General features: G+C 40.3%; 1 protein-coding gene across 1 annotated transcript; it reads left to right on the forward strand.

The window, feature by feature from the left end:
- The first annotated feature begins 258 nt into the window (after nt 1-258).
- Nucleotides 259-9433, forward strand: LOC120715346 (zinc finger protein 568-like). Its single transcript, XM_040002286.1, has 4 exons — nt 259-455; nt 1969-2178; nt 2629-2856; nt 8549-9433. The coding sequence occupies exons 1-4, from the start codon at nt 293-295 to the stop codon at nt 9427-9429; spliced, it is 1482 nt and encodes a 493-aa protein (XP_039858220.1). The 5' UTR covers nt 259-292; the 3' UTR covers nt 9430-9433.
- The last annotated feature ends 9184 nt before the right edge of the window (nt 9434-18617 follow it).

Genomic DNA, 18617 nt, shown 5'->3' on the forward strand with positions numbered 1-18617 from the left:
TGTACTATTGTCTGTGTTTCAAAGAAACAGAAAACACTCTAATTCACGAAGCTTTCATAATGTTTTGAGCTTTGATCTATATTTTAATGTTAAATGATAAATTCTTTATCCAGGTTTCTCCAAAGTACCAGACTTTATGTCAGGACTTGATTTTTGTTAGACTGACCTGATGAGGGCAGTATTACGCCTTTGATACTTCCAGCTTAAGATCGAAGAAGAATAGCGGAAATGACGTCACTGAGCGCTTGCATCGCGAGACTTTGATTTGAATGTATCAGTTGTTGTCGCAATAATGTCTTCAGTCCAGTATCTGAGAGAGGTTATCAAGGAGAGATTAACTGCTGCCGCAGAACAAATCTTCTCAGAGTTTGAAAAAACGATCGTCCGGTATGAGGAGGAGATCCGTCAGCTAAGACTGCTGGATATCAGACCCGGGATAAAGTCGCACAATACAGGTGTGTAAATTTGTGGAGGAATGGGGGTTGCGGGATCCTCGCGGGAACTCAACTCTGCTTAGATTTTACCATGTGCGCTTCACACTACCGTAACTTATCGACTATTTAAGCTAGAAAAAGAAATCACAGGGTTACTGAAAGAAGAGAGGCTGAGTTTTACGGGGATATTTGGTGTATTACGGTAGCATAAACCGTTGGCAAGCTACTGCTGTCTGAAGAACCAAGATTCACTAACGTAATCCCTCGACCATTTGGGCAAGAGAGACATTTCAAACGGTTACTGAAAGACAAGAAGAAGAGCTTTACGAAACTTTACGGTGCATCATTAGAAAACACGAGCAGTGACGGTCCAATCACATGTATGGAAAAGTGGCAACGCTCCAAAAAGGCCTCGAAATTTAAAAAACTGAGTGGCCATTGCTCAAAAACTTTATTGTACATATTTAGTATAGTTGATGTTGTGTTACGTTTGTTCCTGTTGAATTAATATTAGGTTTGTAGCTTGAACCTATTCGCTGGAACGTTTAAGACAATATAATTACACAGCAAGCAAGACACGAAGTAGCCAAAGTTCTTCATGTTTCTCGTGCGCGGGAGAGAACCGGACAAACGCCGTTCCTTCGCTTGACCCCAGTTGCTCTCGTCCGCTCCCCCGTAACACTGCTCTTTTATTGAGGTTACGTGAATATACATAGGTTCATTAACATATGACGTCTACATACAAACAAAGAGTACCGTGTGTGTGTGTGACCCCATAAATGACTTCCCTAAACCTGCTGGTCTGGAAGTCCAGCAGTTCATCTAAACAAAAGGCACTTAGCCTAAAACAGCCACGTTTATCCTACCATAAAACAATAAGAGAAGGTACGACCTCTCCCATGCTCCCAGAGTGCTCTGGAATGCAGACTATTAAGGATCAAACCTCTACCAATCTAAAACTAATTATAAAACTCTAAGCATATATAAGTAGATATTTCTAAGCATAAATGACAATCAACAATACAAAACCTGACAATATCAGTTTCCACTTAACTATAAATCTGAAAAAAACAGTCCGTTTTTTTTTTACTTTAAACTGTTTCATTGCCATAACAATACAATAATGTAAAATGAGTGCCAGGGGGCAAAAGTATTCACTTTTAGTTTGATTTCTGGCCTGTTTACAGCCAAAATGACCAAAAATTACCAGGTGGCCTAAATGATGCTTGGTCAATAGCTTTCATGATCATATTCAGATCATGCTGCTGTTCATTTGTTTATTTTGTTTGTTTGCACATTTTGTGACGATCACTGGCGGTCACTTTTAAAAATTAGACCCCAGACGGCTTTAAGGTTATCAGTGTCGCCCAGTGAAAAAATGGCCAGGAGTGAATGTTTCTGTGGCAACATCTGCAAGAACGCAAGAGGCCGTGAAACCATAATCTTAGTTCTCAAACTCCCTTTTAATTGTTCTTGATCTTTCTTGTGATCACATTAGTTACTGATTTCTTCTGTCCCTTTGCTGAACACGAAGGTGATCAGCAGGTCTTTGACCAGGAGAGGAGCTCCAGTCTCCACCAGCAGGACCCAGAGCCTCCACAGACTAAAGAGGTACAGGAGGAAATGTGCAGCAGTGAGGAAGGAGAGCCGCTTGAACTGAAGCAGGAGGCTGAAGAAATTGATGTGTGGACCGGAGAACAGCTGGATTTGTTGTGTAAACCTGGAGTAGAGCTGACCACAACAGGTATGTAAAACTGTAATATACAGATTTCATAATACTGAAATGAATAATATTAAAACATCAGGCGATGATATCAGAGTTGACTCCTCAGGAAGAGAGCTCACAATGACACATGCATTACCACCTGGCATACTACCTCACCTAAGACGTGTTTTCTGTTAGCACAGTAAAATAAAAACTGGGTTTAAAATTTTCTGTTGTTTAATAAAAACCAAAAATTTCCTCCATATAGATTTAAGTCAAGTTGACCCAGAACTGTATGCAGAATGTAGAAAAATACCCACAAAGACCAAGTTGGAGTAGCGAGCTGTACGCCTCATAAATTATGACTTTCTGTATGTAAACAGAATTCTTTGCTGTTCACTGCATGAGAGAGAATATTTAAATATCGCTCACATATCTGAGAGACCTGCTCACAGTGTTAATTTTTTCTTGTGTGTTGTGTCCGTCAAGACCTCCCACAGCAACATGATTGTAAGGAAAACTGTAGCCAGGAGAGGAACTCCAGTCTCAACCAGGAGGACCCAGATCTTCCAGAAACTAAAGAGGAACAGGAGGAAATCTCCCTCAATCAGGAAGAAGAGCAGCTTTCACTGAAGCCAAAGACCAAAGATGTCATCGTCTGGACTGGGCAGGAGCTGGACATCATGTGGAACCCTGAAGTAAAGTTGGAAAGAATAGGTATGCAAAACTTTAGACAGACTCAGTTTGTGTTAAGAAATCTAACCTCCTGTTGGATCCTTATCAGACCTCAGAGGTATGTTATAGAGACACATGGAGAATCTAAGGTCCAACTGCAATAAGGAAACATGATGTAATATTCTAAGAGCCAAAATGTCTAGCCCTCACAGTGTCGCCCTTGTCAGGACTGTCCTATGTTGGAAATGATAAGTTGAGTACAAGAGAGAGGAAGGCACCCTACAATGAGTTGACACATCAACTTTTTAATTATTCCTGCATATACATTTTTGCCATTCATATTGTCACGAGTCTTTTCTGTCGCGAGTCCGTCTCTCTTCTTTGTTTTTGGCCCACTTTGCACCAGAAAGAGGAAACCAGTGGATAAACAACAGCAGCACATTTAAGCTTGATAAGCTGTTGTTAGAATTTATTTAATATTAATTTCTACACCAGGATCTTTTTCTACGTAGCTGACGCTGGTAACTGTGCAGGGGCGGATCTAGCAAAGTTTAGCCAGGGGGGCCGATAGGGCATTAACAGGGAAAAGGGGGCACAAAAGACATACTTTTCTTTCTTATTCTCATTTAAAATGTCTAGCTTTTAATAAATAATTATCTGACACCCAAAGTTTTAATTTGATGTAAAATGAATAGAAGTCCATTACTGTATATAGTAACTATTAAGTCTAATATATATTAGAGATGGACCGATCCGATATTACGTATCGGTATCGGTCCGATACTGACCTAAATTACTGGATCGGATATCGGCGAGAAATAAAAAAATGTAATCCGATCCATTAAATATCAAAAAAGCACCTCACAAAACTTGCGACATGGCGTAACTCGTCTCATAACCGTAGCACGTCGGAGCAGTGTGGTCACGTGATACAGCGGCTGTGTGTATTTGTAGTCTCGCTACCAAACCAGCATTTCATCTCCAAGGAAGTGATCCCAGAGAGAAGTAAAGCAAGTGTGTAAGTTCCTCTCTGAATGTTTGTAAAGCATTCCCGCCTTAAGCTTAACAACCGATATATGGAGCAAGTGCCTCTCTCTCTCTCTCTCTCTCTCTCTCTCTCTCTCTCTCTCTCTCTCTCTCTCTCTCTCTCTCTCTCTCTCTCTCTCCTCTCTCTCTCTCTCTCTCTCTCCTGCCGCTACTTCATGAAACTGCTTAATGATCAGCTGATCGGCTTTTCTGTCTCGAGTCCGTGTCTCTAGTTTGCTTTTGGCCCACTTTGCACCAGAAAGAGGAAACCAGCGGCTGAACAACAGCAGCACGTTTAAGCTTGATAAGCTGTTGTTAGAATTTATTTAATATTACTTTCTACTCGAGGATCTTTTTCTACGTAGCTGACGGCTGGTAACTGTGCAGGGGCGGATCTAGCAAAGTTTAGCCAGGGGGGCCGATAGGGCATTAACAGGGAAAAGGGGGCACAAAGACATACTTTTCTTTCTTATTCTCATTTAAAATGTCTAGCTTTTAATAAATAATTATCTGAATCTTACACCCAAAGTTTTAATCTGATGTAAAATGTATAGAAGTCCATTACTGTATATAGTAACTGTTAAGTGTAATATACCCTAGTAAGCTATAGTACTTTTTCCTTTGGGAAAGTACCATCTGTGAATTCTGCAATTCTGTTGAAGAAAGATGTTGAATCTATTTAATTATTCTTGAAAAAATCATTTATTTCTGTGCATTTTTTTTTTCACACTGCATCAAATTAAAGTTGATTACATCGATTAAGCATCACGAAGTGGAGGGTGGTTCCCTATTTTTTTAATTTTTTTTGCTGGTAGTTTGCAACCCTATTAGTTAGGTTGCTTAATATTTCTGCTAAGTACTCTTTAAAATACCAGAATAGGAAGGATGGAGCAGGTTTAAGTTTATTAGATTGATCAGTGTTGCTGAACTATGAAATATTTTGGGCGCAGTGTACTTTTTACACACAGGTATAACAGAATAGCTTTAGTGCTGTTGTTTATTTAAACTTGAGTATGAACTTATACAAAATGCAGCAAGATATTAAAAAACAGTTTTATTGATTAAAGAACACACTATATCGGATTCATATCGGTATCGGCAGATATCCAATTCATGATATCGGTATCGGTATCGGACATAAAAAAGTGGTATCGTGCCATCTCTAATATATATATACCTAACTAATATATAAGCTATAGTACAAATATGTAAGCTATAGTACTTTTTCCTTTGGGAAGGTACCATCTCTGCAGTCTGCAATTTTGTTGAAGAAGATGTTGAATCTATTTAGTATTTTAATATATTGAAAAATAATTGATTTCTGTGCATTTTTTTTTTTCACACTGCATCAAATTAAGGTTGATTACGTCGATTAAGCATCATGAGGTGGAGGCGTGAGGGGTGGTTCCCTATTTTTTATTCATTTATTTTTGTTGTTGCTGGGAGTTGGAACTAGGGCTGCCATGATTAGTCGACTAGTCACAATTACGTCGACTATTAAAATCGTCGACGACTGATTTATTAGTCGACGCGTCGTTTGAAGCTTTGTAAGATCACAAAAGACGCAGGAATGAGTAGTAGGATTTAGAGTGTCATAACAGACTGAAACTGAAGATGGCAGCACTGCATGGACAAGGATGCCAGCTGCCGTTAAACCCCGAAGAAGAAGCTGTGTCCCATAATTCATAGCGCAGCCCAGCGCAGTTGTCAACAATGGCGGCAGCTAGTTAGTTTTAATGTTACTCTTATTATTCTTTCTGGGTCACAAAATAAACGTTTAACATATTTTCAGGCGAGAATGTAGCTGTGTAAACCTCAAATATCTGCTCAGTTTATCAAGACACCACATATTTTCAAAAGCGCTCCGACGTTTTCGGAGACGTTTGTTACCCATTAGCTCGATAGTTAGCCGGGAGCAAGGCTCACTAGAGCCGTGAGAACACCGGACTCCCGGCAAATCGTTTTCAAACCCGTCCGTCGTCTTTGGCTACTCAGGTTAAATATATATATAAGTCACTTAGATAACTTAAAAATGTTATTGTTTAGCTTTTTTTTTTTTTTTGTATTTTATTTGTTCCTGAGTAAATCGGTTTGGCTGAGATTAAAGTTATAGTTCTTACGCAGCTGAATAAACGTCAAGCAGACAGCTGATTATCAGAAGTGTGAGATGCTCCAGAATATACTCCGGTGTCCCGTTATATTTTAGATGGCAAGGAGCAGACGGCTGAGTTTATTAAACTTCACCGAAACAATCTGCAGATGTCATTAAAATTTAATAAACTATCATCTTGTCTTTATTTTTAGTTAGCACATACCTTAAACACTTCAAGCTGTAAACTAATGATAGTTATATAAGAGCAGCTGGATGCTGGTGCAATAAGCTGTAGGTTTTACGTCCAATGGATGCATGATCTGATTAGTCGACTAATCGCAAAAATAATCGGTGACTAGTCGACTATCAAAATAATCATTTGTGGCAGCCCCTAGTTGGAACCCTATTAGTTAGGTTGCTTAAACATTTACGCTAAGTACTCTTTAAAATACCAGAATAGGGAGGATGGTGTAGGTTTGAGTTTATTAGATTGATCAGTATTGCTGAACTATGAAAATTTTTTTTTTTTGCATACAGGTATAACAGAATAGCTTTAGTGTAGTTGTTGTTTTAAACTTGAGTATGAACTTATACAAAATGCAGCAAGATATTTAAAAAAAACAGTTTTGTTGATTAAAACACACTATATCGGATTCATATCGGTATTGGCAGATATCCAAATTTATGATATCGGTATCGGACATAAAAAAGTGGTATCGTGCCATCTCTAGTTTTTGGTGTGCCACCAATTAAAACTTTTAACTCGCTCAACCCATCTGGAGTACAAAATGAACAAAGTTTGGACAAACTGCCCGAAATGCGTTGACAGAGACATTTCAGGGATTTTGACAGAACTAGAAAAATATAAAGGCTTTAAACAAGATGAGAGGTAAAACTAAGGATGTAACCAAAGCCGTGTGCCGCTTGTGGAGACGTGTCGTGCGAGCAAAGTGCTTAAACACGACTAACTTGCATGAGAACGTACGTGTCCACCATCCTGCTCAGTATGCTCGGCTATCACCAGCTTCTACAGCTCTATCAACAAGCACTTGGGCGCACTCTGAGGAGGGTGCATTTATTTGAAGATGAAAGGGGGTGCTGTTAAAACAGCACTATTTATTTATTTATTTATTATTTTTTGACTCCTTCTATTAGCTCCATCATTAATAGCAAACGTACTCATGGGCAAATAAATAAATAAATTGCCCGTGTAAAAACAATCTCCTATGGGCTCAGCCTATCGTCGATAGTCTATATATGCGTTCAGTCACACAACCCTAATAGTTAGGAAGGATTTTATGTGGCGGTAAGTTCTGCATTTGCTTGTGTGCAGTCATATGGCATTATTACAGAAAAGTGTCCCATATCCTTTTTAATCAACTCCCACTATGATTTGTGGATAAATAATTCTTTAGCTTGTGTAACACGACCTTTTTCACTCATTCCCAATATGTTTTATTCATATAGGGAAATAATCCCAACAACGGTGTCCTGAAGGGGCTTTATACTGTAAGGTAAAGACTCTACAATATTAGAAAGAAACCACAACAATCGCACAACACCCTGTGTTACGTTTCCCTAAAAGGGGATGAGGGAAAGTAACAAAAAGTGTCCGGGTTGAAAAAAGGAGGTGGGGAGGCAAACTGGTTAAATTGAAGAGTTTTATTAATGTTTCTCTTAATAAATGGTAAATTGCCTGCATTTATATAGCGCTTTACTAGTCCCTAAGGACCCCAAAGCGCTTTACATATCCAGTCATCCACCCATTCACACACACTGGTGATGGCAAGCTACATTGTAGCCACAGCCACCCTGGGGCGCACTGACAGAGGCGAGGCTGCCGGACACTGGTGCCACCGGGCCCTCTGACCACCACCAGTAGGCAACGGGTGAAGTGTCTTGCCCAAGGACACAACGACCGAGACTGTCCAAGCCAGGGCTCGAGCCGGCAACCTTCCGATTGCAAGGCAAACTCCCAGCTCTTGAGCCACGATCGCCCCTAATAATTAAACTAAAAGAGCTGGAAAAGCCACTATCGCATTTAGAAGACAACAAAACCCTGGAATTATTAGTCAGAGTAATATTTATGAGAATCTCACAGTTTTTGTTATAGCTGAATTTTTGTGTTGTTTTGAAACTGCCCCTAATGTTTGATTATCTTTTATTTACATAAATTAGATTTCCTCCATTAAATGATACAAAAACTGAGCAGAAAGCCAGAAGTGAAGTGTTTGAGTTTAAAGTTTCCACCTCATTGATTTTCATTTTATTTTTTTCAGTCAGTTTAAAGAATTCCAGGTTTCCCTTGCAGCATGGAATGGAAAAACAAAATACTTCACAACATTACGGTTTGGGATAAATATTGTTAAATATTTATGTTCTTTTTTTCTGAAATGTACGATTCCAAACTTAAATCGATCACAGAAGAAGATTGTTTTTCATAGAGTTTGTATATGAGCAGCCAAAATGGTCTCACTGAGTCAGCAAAACAGCTTCTCCCCCAACATGCCTTTTATTGGCTTATCTGAGCGACATGTTTACCATGTGGAGACCTGCTAATGGCTAAGGTTACCTTGTAATTTCTAAAATATATGTTTTGTTTTTTTGTCCCTTCAGATTTTCCACAACATGACTGTAAAGAACAGGAGGATCTTTTGCAGATTAAAGGGGAACAGGAGGAACTCAGTACCACTGAAGAGGGAAAACCGTTTGTACGAAACCAAGAGACTCAAACTTTTCCTGCTCGTAAAGAAAGTGACCAGGGTGAACCAGACCTAAGTAGTGACCAGCTCCTTTCTCACAACTCTCCTGACACAGATCAGGATGAAAGCAAGGATGATAGCTTACACAGAAATAAGTTGGAGGAAATCGTATCAGAGCTGCCAGTTCAAAATTCCAAGACAGTATATTTATGTGGCACCTGTGGGAAAAAATTTAAAAGGATGGAAAACTTGAATCGACATATGAAAATTCACACAGGTGAGAAGCCACATTGTTGTAGCACCTGTGGGAAAAGATTTACTCTAAAAGCATATTTATCTGAACACATGAAAATTCACACAGGTGAGAAGCCGCATTGTTGTACCACTTGTGGGAAAAGCTTTAGTCAGAAGGGGCAGTTGAATAGTCACATGCGAATTCACACAAGTGAGAAGCCATATTTTTGTAGCATATGTGGGGAAAGATTTAATGTAGTAACAAATCTGAAAATACACATGAAAATTCACACAAGTGAGAAGCCACATTCTTGTAGCACCTGTGGGAAAAGATTTAGACGGAAGTCACACCTGACTAGACACATACAAATTCATACAGGTGAGAAGCCGCATTCTTGTAGCACCTGTGGGAAAAGATATAATCGGAAGGAACATTTGAAAACGCACATGGAATGTCATACAGGTGAGAAACCACATTGTTGTAGCACCTGTGGGGAAAAATTTAGTTCTTCAGTACAGTTGAAAATGCATATAGGAAACCATACTGCGTGCCAAGTTTAATTTTTAGAAAATGTTGATGGTAAAACAAAGTGTTTGGATGTTTGGAAACTCGGCGTCTGACAAAACTTTATTTTCAAAAGGTTTTCAGAAGCTCAATTTCTATGTTTACCTGTGGACAAAAAAACTAAATAACTTTTTTTCTGCCTTTTTTTTTTTATTTGTGGGCTTTGACTTGGCTAAAGGTTCTCTTTGAACAGTGCTTGAGATACTTTTTGTCTTGATGCAAAAATAATTTCTCAAAAATACACTAGAGAATATCTGTTTAAAAAATGCCTGTGTACATATCGAGGAATGGAGGGATAGAAGTGACAAAAATGAATTGATTAAATACACCATTAAATAATTCAATTCAATGTGTCAATAAATAGGGGTTTGGGGTAAACGCTGTTTGAGTCAAAACCATTGCTTTGGCCGGGTTGCCATTCTTTTTTTCTGGGCGTTTCTCCACACCAACAACTGGCATGTGGAAACTAACTGAACTGTACTTTGAAATACCCTGTTTGTGTGTCACCAAATACACTTTCAATATATTTTTTTAGCCAAGAATGTAGTGGTTTAATCTTCAGATATATGGCTGGTTTGTCAAGATAGAGCCTGCAGAAGTTCTTCGATGATTTCGGAGATTGCCCAGCCCAGCCCAGTCTCATGGCAAAGCCTGTGGGTGTGATAGGAATGATGTGGAATCCGGTAATTAAAGGAAGGGGAAGGGGAATTTACAGGGAATGACACTGTTAAGCAATTGATCCATTTACTCGAATTGTTTGTGACCCATATATTTATGTCAGTTAGTATCTATGTTTATATCGTACTTTTATGTGAACACCTGTTGATACCCAGCTGCTGTTTTGAGCTTTAATAATTTGGATCTAAAAAAAAAAAAAAGTGTAACTTTGACAGTGCTGTTTTCCATTTTGACAGGTTTGTGACATGTGATTGGTGGAAACTAGACAAAGATGCATCTAGTAATTATTTTTATCTATATGAGTCATTTGGAAGGTCCAAGCTGTCCAAAGTTGTAGAATAGCCATCCATCTTCACCCGCTTTATTCGAGGCCGGGTCGCGGGGGCAGCAGCCTAAGCAAAGAGGCCCAGACCTCCCTCTCCCCAGCCACCTCCTCCAGCTTATCCGGGGGAATACCAAGGCGTTCCCAGGTCAGCTGAGAGATATAATCTCTCCAGCGTGTCCTGGGTCTGCCCCTGGGCCTCCTCCCGGTGGGACATGCCTGGAACACCTCACCCAGGGGGCATCCTTGTCAGATGCCCGAACCACCTCAGCTGGCTCCTTTCGATGTGGAGCAGCAGCTGCTCTACTCTGAGCCCCTCCCGGATGGCCGAACTTCTCACCCTATCTCTAAGGGCGAGGCCAGCCACCCTTCGGAGGAAGCTCATTTCTGCCGCTTGTATCCGCGATCTCGTTCTTTCGGTCACTACCCACAGCTCGTGGCCATAGGTGAGGGTAGGGACGTAGATCGACCGGTAAATTGAGAGCTTCGCTTTTACACTCAGCTCCCTCTTCACCACGACGGACCGGTGCAGCGTCCGCATTACTGCAGCTGCAGCCCCAATCCGTCTGTCGATCTCCGGCTCCCTTCTCCCATCACTCGCGAACAAGACCCCGAGATACTTGGGGCAGGAACTCATCCCCGACCCGGAGTGGGCACTCCACCCTTTTCCGGCTGAGAACCATGGCCTCAGATTTGGAGGTGCTGATCCTCATTCCCGCTGCTTCACACTCTGCTGCGAACCGTTCCAGTGCGAGCTGGAGGCCCTCACCCGATGAAGCCAACAGAACCACATCATCTGCAAAAATCAGAGATGAGATTCTGAGGCCACCAAAGCGAAAGCCCTCCGCCACTTGGCTGCGCCTAGAAATCCTGTCCATAAAAGTTATGAACAGAACCGGAGACAAAGGGCAGCCCTGGTGGAGCCCATCACCCACTGGGAACGAGTCCGACTTATTGCCGGCAATGCAAACCAAGCTCTTGCAACGGTTGTATAGGGATCGAATGGCCCATAGCAATGGGCCAGACACCCCATACTCCCGCAACACCTCCCACAGGACACCCCGAGGGACACGGTCGAATGCCTTCTCCAAGTCCACAAAACACATGTAGACTGGTTGGGCAAACTCCCATGCACCCTCAAGTATCCTCGAGAGGATAGAGAGCTGGTCCAGTGTTCCGCGACCAGGACGAAAACCGCATTGTTCTCCTGTATCCGAGGATAGCCTAATTACGAAAACTTGTACCTTACATTTGGTAGTGCAAATTGTTTTAAAGGAATAAAAATCTGAAGTAGTATTAATTGCTTCTCACTGTAAAGCTGACATAACAGCCATTATTCCTGACCCTATGAACTCACCTCAGTCAAGATCTGTCAAAATAAACTATAAAGATAATGGCTGAAGAGGTCATTGGAAGAAATCCCAGAAAGTTATGCAAGACAAGTGTTGATTATCATAGAGGAAGCAAAGTTTTTAAGAAAATTTTGATTTGGACATAATTAAGGAAATAAATCTTTGAAAAATTATATAATAAAGGAGGAGGAGCTGGTGATTCTTCAGAAGTGCCCCGGGAGTCTTCGTCTTTATTTATCTTTGTTGGCTTTTGGCCTGCATATGTTCAATATAACTGTCGGCAACAAACCTTACTCATCTACTGAATATTTTGTGTTTGGGTTTAAATTGTGTTCCAAAAGCCTGAATCAACATCTTTCGCCCTAATGAAATTCTGCACAGCCTTTAAAGTTTGCGACCCCACAATCCTGCTGCTCTTTGAAAAACAAAGAGTACTTTCAAACGAGCTGTTGTGTGATCTGCCTTTTAGTGACGCAACTGGCCAGAAAGATTCAACACATTCAAGGGGCTTAATCATACTGACTCCCTTGATTCTCGTCCTCACTTTCCAGGTCCTCCACTGCTTAGTCACCTGTAACCGCTCAGTTATCCACAGAGTGTCCAGCAGCTGTCTGCAGCTGCAACCGTTGAGCCAATATTCTGTGACACAGTTTCTTCAGCACCTGAGCCCTTCTACAGGGAGTTGATTCGCTGCGGGGGATTCCTGAAGTAATGCTTGTTGATTTTCAGCTGCTCACCACAGTCATTGCCCAATAAGACAGAAAAATTATCCTATCTTGTAGGGCAACTGAGGTGAAGGGTATTAGCATAGGCTGAAGCGTATTTTTCTTTTCACCCACCGGCCTATTTGTTTTGTTTTTTTTGTTTTTTTTTGTGAACTGAAAAAGGCTTTTCCTCAGCCCGTGTCTGAGGGAAGTTCTGCCCTTGCAGAAGTGTGCTTGCCTGAACACCAGCGTGCCTCTAGCCACCCTCCACAGATCATGGTCCCACATCACTGTAGATTTTGTCATGGGTTACCCACCTCAGGAAAAACAGTCAGATTTTCAAAATCTGTACATTTCGTTACTTTGGAGAAATTGTCTGTACTGTCACTGAAACAGCTGACTTCATCCATCATGTTTTTATGCTCCATGGAATTCCACATAAAATAGTCTCCGACCACAGCCCACAATTCCCTTCCCAGACCTGTAAGGCCTTCTGGACCTCATTTGGTACCAAGGTTAGTTTAAATTCTGCCCTAGACCAACGGTTAAACCAATAGGTTAAATCAAGAGCTTGAGACCATTCTCTGAAGTCCATGGTTTCATAGTCCTTAAAAGTCCACAATCAAGTCAGGTCACTTTCAGCTGCAGATGATTCTGTTTGCACTACGTGACAAAGGAATGAACCACAGCCTGGTACTCATCACTCTCACTGACGCATCCAACCACTGAGGAGTCATCAGAAAGTCACAATCACAGTGCTCGCCGGCTGGCTCAGATGGGCATAGACACGACTGAGCATGTAGATGATTGCAAGGCGAAATTAACACACATGACAGATGGAATGACGCACAAAGGGTAACCTGTAAACAAGAAGAGGAGACAAAACACAAACGGAGTAAGAGAGACAAAGCCATCACTGAGACACATAAAGGATGAGGGAGACTTAAACACAGGGGATATGACAGACTCGAACACTGAAGACACGACACTATAATCACCATAGTGGGGAAGGCACAGACATGGAAGGAACCTAAACAGATAAGAACTAAGTAAGGAAACCTGGGGAACATAATACAAAAAGGCATAAAACTTAAAATGCTGGATCAAAAGGCCCAGAACCAGGACAGGACCATATATAATGCAAATGCTCTTTCAAACATATAAAACACATTGTACTCCTTTTTAGAAGGAATATCAGAATTTTTCTAAAGACTTGAACCATTATTATTTTATATTTTAACATGGTTTTCAGTGCTTTATTATATCAGCACATTTTTAACCTGGTTACAAAGAATTATTATTAAATCGATTAAAGAAAATCAGGAAAATGTAAACTAACAAACAAAACAAAAAACATTTATTGAATAAATCAATAGGCTAACACATAATAAATCCTGTTTATTTACAAATAACCTATATTCATATGTATCATGTTGATAACAACAATGTTTATATTTATAAATTAAAAAAAGTCACATTTATTAATCATGTAAATAAAACGCATTTATCATAAACATCCACATGATATCCGAAAGAAATTATCCAGTTCAAATCACGTTCACATTTTGAACATCGACGTCCAGGTTGGGTCATGGTTGGACGTTAAAATTGTGGACCAAGTTCAAATGTCTACAGATGTCCAGAGAATTGGTCATGGACCGACAGACCCAATATAAACATGATCTGCACATCTATCTGACGTCCAATATTTAGTAGAGAGAGTCTGACCTCCGGCTGTTTTGTGACACTGACAGGGAGGTGGAGAGAGGGAGCAATCGCATACAAGAATATCAGCAGAGCAGGGAATCGACATGGATATGGACTAAGGCTATGTGCACCCTGCAGGCAAAAGCGCATCAAATCGGACTTTTTGACCCTATGCTCCCCATATCCCATCATGGTATGACAGTTTGAACAGCATAAATTAGATATTTTCAAATCCGACCTGGGTCACTTTCATATGTGGTACTGAATCCGATACATATCTGATGTTTTAGAAAGCGACTGCTGTTTGAATGGTCATGTCACATTAAATCCGTCTTTTACGTCACTGACACAAGACAGAAGCCAGTTATCAGTGCTGAAGACGACAAACCAACCACTCCCGGTTCCGACTATTTTTGGTGTCTTGATGTAAAAAGAACTATTTCTCAAAAACACAATCGGAATTGTCTGTACAAAATAAAATACATGTGTTCATGAGGTAGCCTTAATTAAAGCCAGTTGTTTATCTGAAGTTCACAGTTTGAAGGTGTTTAAAGCAGCAAACAGTTGCAATCACTTTTCGCTGACTTGCACACTGCTAGAAGTCCTGTTGTTGTTTTTGTTGTTTGTTTGTTTTTTACATTTTCTTTACATTGGCTTGACATATTTGGGAAGTGCTTTGTATACAGAAAAGGAATATTTTCGGGAATGACAATGTTAAGCAGTTACTCATTGTTTGTGACCCACATACTTAGGTTGTTTATTCTCTATGTTTATATCATAACTTGTACTGCTTTTATGTGAGCACCTGTTGATACCCAGCTGTTGTTTTGAGATATAATATTTTGGATTTTGGATAATTTGGACTAATGTGTAACTTTAACAATGTTCCATTTTGAATGGTTTGTGATATGTTGGTTGGTAGAAACTGAAACTGGATTTGAAGATGCACTTGGTAATTATTTTATATATATGTGAGTCACTTTGATGGTCCAAACTGTCCAAAGTTGCTCTGAGGTCTTGCCTCCATGCACTTATGCAATTAATCGCTAGACGGGTGTATTTATAAATAATATTATATTAGGGAAATTTTCCCAGACATATTTTTGACCTGGGGGTAGAATTGATTGTGAAATGGAAAAGGAAAAATGCTTATGAACTTGCAAATTAAAAACATGATGCATTTAAGGTAACCCTTTCCATTTTTATTTAAAAAGAGAATTTGTTCTAGTGTCGATGGTCGAATCTGTTCCTTTTCGTGGAGATAATTTCTCCTGCCTTAAGGAAAATCCCTTCACATGGCACAGAGGAGGCTGGAGTGCAGGGAAACTGATAGAGATGCAGTTATACAGTCTACCTGGGTCCCACAAACTATCAGCTAAAGAGAATAAACAAATTAAATTGCTGCACATTTGGCAGACTAACATTTTCAGAGTAATTAAACAATAAAATATATAATTTTACAACATTACATGTAAAGAGTCAAGTGGAAGTTTTTCTAAAGTTATTTAATGATATTTATATTATGGAAGCAGATTTTTGACATTTTACCTTTTTCCTCATTTTCAGATAAAATAAACACGCACAAAACAAAAGCAAACAGCCAGAACACAAAGCTGGAAAACCCACCCGATTGACAAAAATCAACTCAAAATTCTCCCACACAACAGAACCTCCGCTATTCCTCGCTGGCTCCAAATCTCTCAGTGGAATGATCAGTGGTTCGCTGTCACCATCAAAACACTCCACAAATTCCGCAAATGATTCGCTTCCTTATAAACCATTGAATCAGATACCGAACCAGTTAGGCTCTAAATGAAGCTTCGAACGTCACCGATCACGTGACTCTGGCCAAACGAATCAAGCTTCGACACAGTGCTTCTGAAGCAGTGTGTTGATTTTTTTGACACACGCACCGGAGCTTCAGCTTCAAGCGGGCCATCACTAGTCTCCACCAGTTCTCAGCCAGTCTGTCAGCTACCTTGTGGTTGTCACCAGGTCATGTAAAAGTTCTGTTCTATGTTATGATTGAAATTGACTTGACTCTCTTCTCTCTCCAAGTGGTCACGCCACAAGCCCATGTCACTTACCTCAATACCTTAGAGTTACTTACCTCTTCCATTGGCTGCTGATCTCACTCTCTGGAATACTGACCTGTCTGGCATCACGCTCCTCTGGATTTCCACCATCTCATCTGCTTCTTCTCCTGCCCACCAGTTTCTAATACTCCTGGAAAACAGATTAGAAGTTGTTTTCTCCTGGTCACTCACTCCGATTTTCCCTCCAATCATTAACTTTTCTCTCCTCTGTTGCAGTGCCTTTTACCCTGATATCCATTATCACTCACACGGCAGAACCAGAGCTCCTAGACTGATACCACGTAGCCATAATTGTAAATACACAACAAAGTAGTGAAAAGCAATTCTTGCCTCTGCAATGTGTCTTGCATTTGGATCCACGCTCTCTTTCTCATAGGCCACTTGGCCCTAACACTTGAGCTGTCTCATATTGCTAGGCAGCGCTAGGTTGTCTTCTTTGAATGTTGCAGGGATATTAGTAGCCATTGTAATTTCTCTCTCTCACTCTTCTGGTTCAAATCCTTGGGTTTTCCCCTTTTCTATATCTTTTATCTGGATGTTAAATTTAATTAACTTACAATTTGTTTATGCATTTCCTTTTAGGTTGTTCTCATTTTAGTGTTAGTTTTTTTGTTTTTATTAGTATTATCAATTCTTTGTCTACTTTTTTGAAAATCGTGAATATTAGTTTATTCTTTATCATTGCTCTGATGTTTATTTGAATCAATTGATCCCTTTTTTATTTCTTAATTGTTTATAAATGTATAATTTTTATTTTTATTTTTATTTATTACTTCTAATATAAGTTCCATCTGTTCCGACCAGGGCTGTGGGGTGACCTGCAGTATCAGCCTCCTTCCACCAGATAGAGGCAGATACAATAGCACTTTAGCTCAGTCCTACCACTAGTTGACACTAATTCACTCACATGTTTTCGTAAGTGAATTCAGTAATTCACCTAGCAGCGGCCCCTGTCTGTGAGATCTTAAACACTCACCTCTGGCAGAGCTTCGACAGCATTCAGAGGGAAACTGAGTTTGAATGGACCATCTTCAGGACCTTCATTGCTGAGGCTGCTGCACTGAGCTGTGGACCGTGTCATGGTGGTAAACCCCGAACCAGCTGGTGGACATCAGGCTGAGGAATGATTATGAGATTATGTCATGCTGTCATAAATAGGGATGGGTATCGAAAACCGGTTCTTGTTGAGAACCGATTCCCACTGTTTCAATTCCTTGGCATTGGTTGCCATTTTTGCAAACGATTCCCTTATCGATTCCAATCGCCCCGAATGACGTCACCACATTGCGGAGCGTCATTTACCTGGCAGGAAACATGGTGCCTAAGCTCAAACGCTCAAAAGTTTGATTATAGTTTACAAGAACGGATGACAACAGGGCAACTTGCAATACTTGCAAAGTAGATACTTCGTTTAAGGGAGGAAACACTACGAATATGCAAAAGCATTTGCTCACAAAACACACGATGACCTTAAATGAATGTCGTGTTTTTAATTCCGCTCCGGACTCGTGAATCTCAACCCAGCAGCAGCGGTAACGTTTGTACGTCCTCTCCCGTTAATGCGGCAGGTAAATAACCAACTAACAGTGCATATTATGTTACCGCGATCTGCCTTATTACAAAACCATTACTGTGCATTTAGGTGACCATGATGAGAGAGACAGACAGAGTCTGGCTCAGATGCTGGCAGTTCTCGCTGCAGTCTACCGGTAGCGTCTCCTTTCAGGCCGGGATAGACGAATGTCACCGAGCAGAGACTCAGTTTGTGGTAAAAGGCTTGAACCCATTTGGCACAGCAGATGCCCCGATTTTCTGTAAGTGAATGTGTTTAATTGTAGGCAAGGACATTACTGGATATTCTTGTGTAATTGCTACAGAATAATTGATGTTATACTTTGTTATTGCTACAGAAGAATATTTATTTTATTATTTTACATTTACATTTTTTTTTTCCTGGGGACCCTGTGACACCCCATTGAAGAGCCGTAGGCTGGATCTCTTAAGATCTCACTGTTGGGTTTGTAAGGCCATGTTACTCCTAAATTTCTATCTTGTTCAAAGAGAAGATATAAAACAAAGTTCTAAGCTAATCGATCTCAGTGTTCTCCTTTTTTAAAAAGAATCGATAAAGAATTGAATCGTTAAACAGAATCGAAAATGGAATCGGAATCATGAAAATCTTATCAATACCCATCCCTAGTCATAAAATAGATGTTATCTGATATACTGAGACATTTGGAGTGGGTGTAGTAGACACTTAAACAAACTTCTCGTAATTTCCGTCCCAACTACAGCTGGACTGCATGCCATCGGGCATACCGGACA

The sequence above is a fragment of the Simochromis diagramma genome, unplaced genomic scaffold, assembly GCF_900408965.1.
Source record: "Simochromis diagramma unplaced genomic scaffold, fSimDia1.1 OVJJ01000688.1, whole genome shotgun sequence".
Classification (NCBI taxonomy): Eukaryota; Metazoa; Chordata; class Actinopteri; order Cichliformes; family Cichlidae; genus Simochromis; species Simochromis diagramma.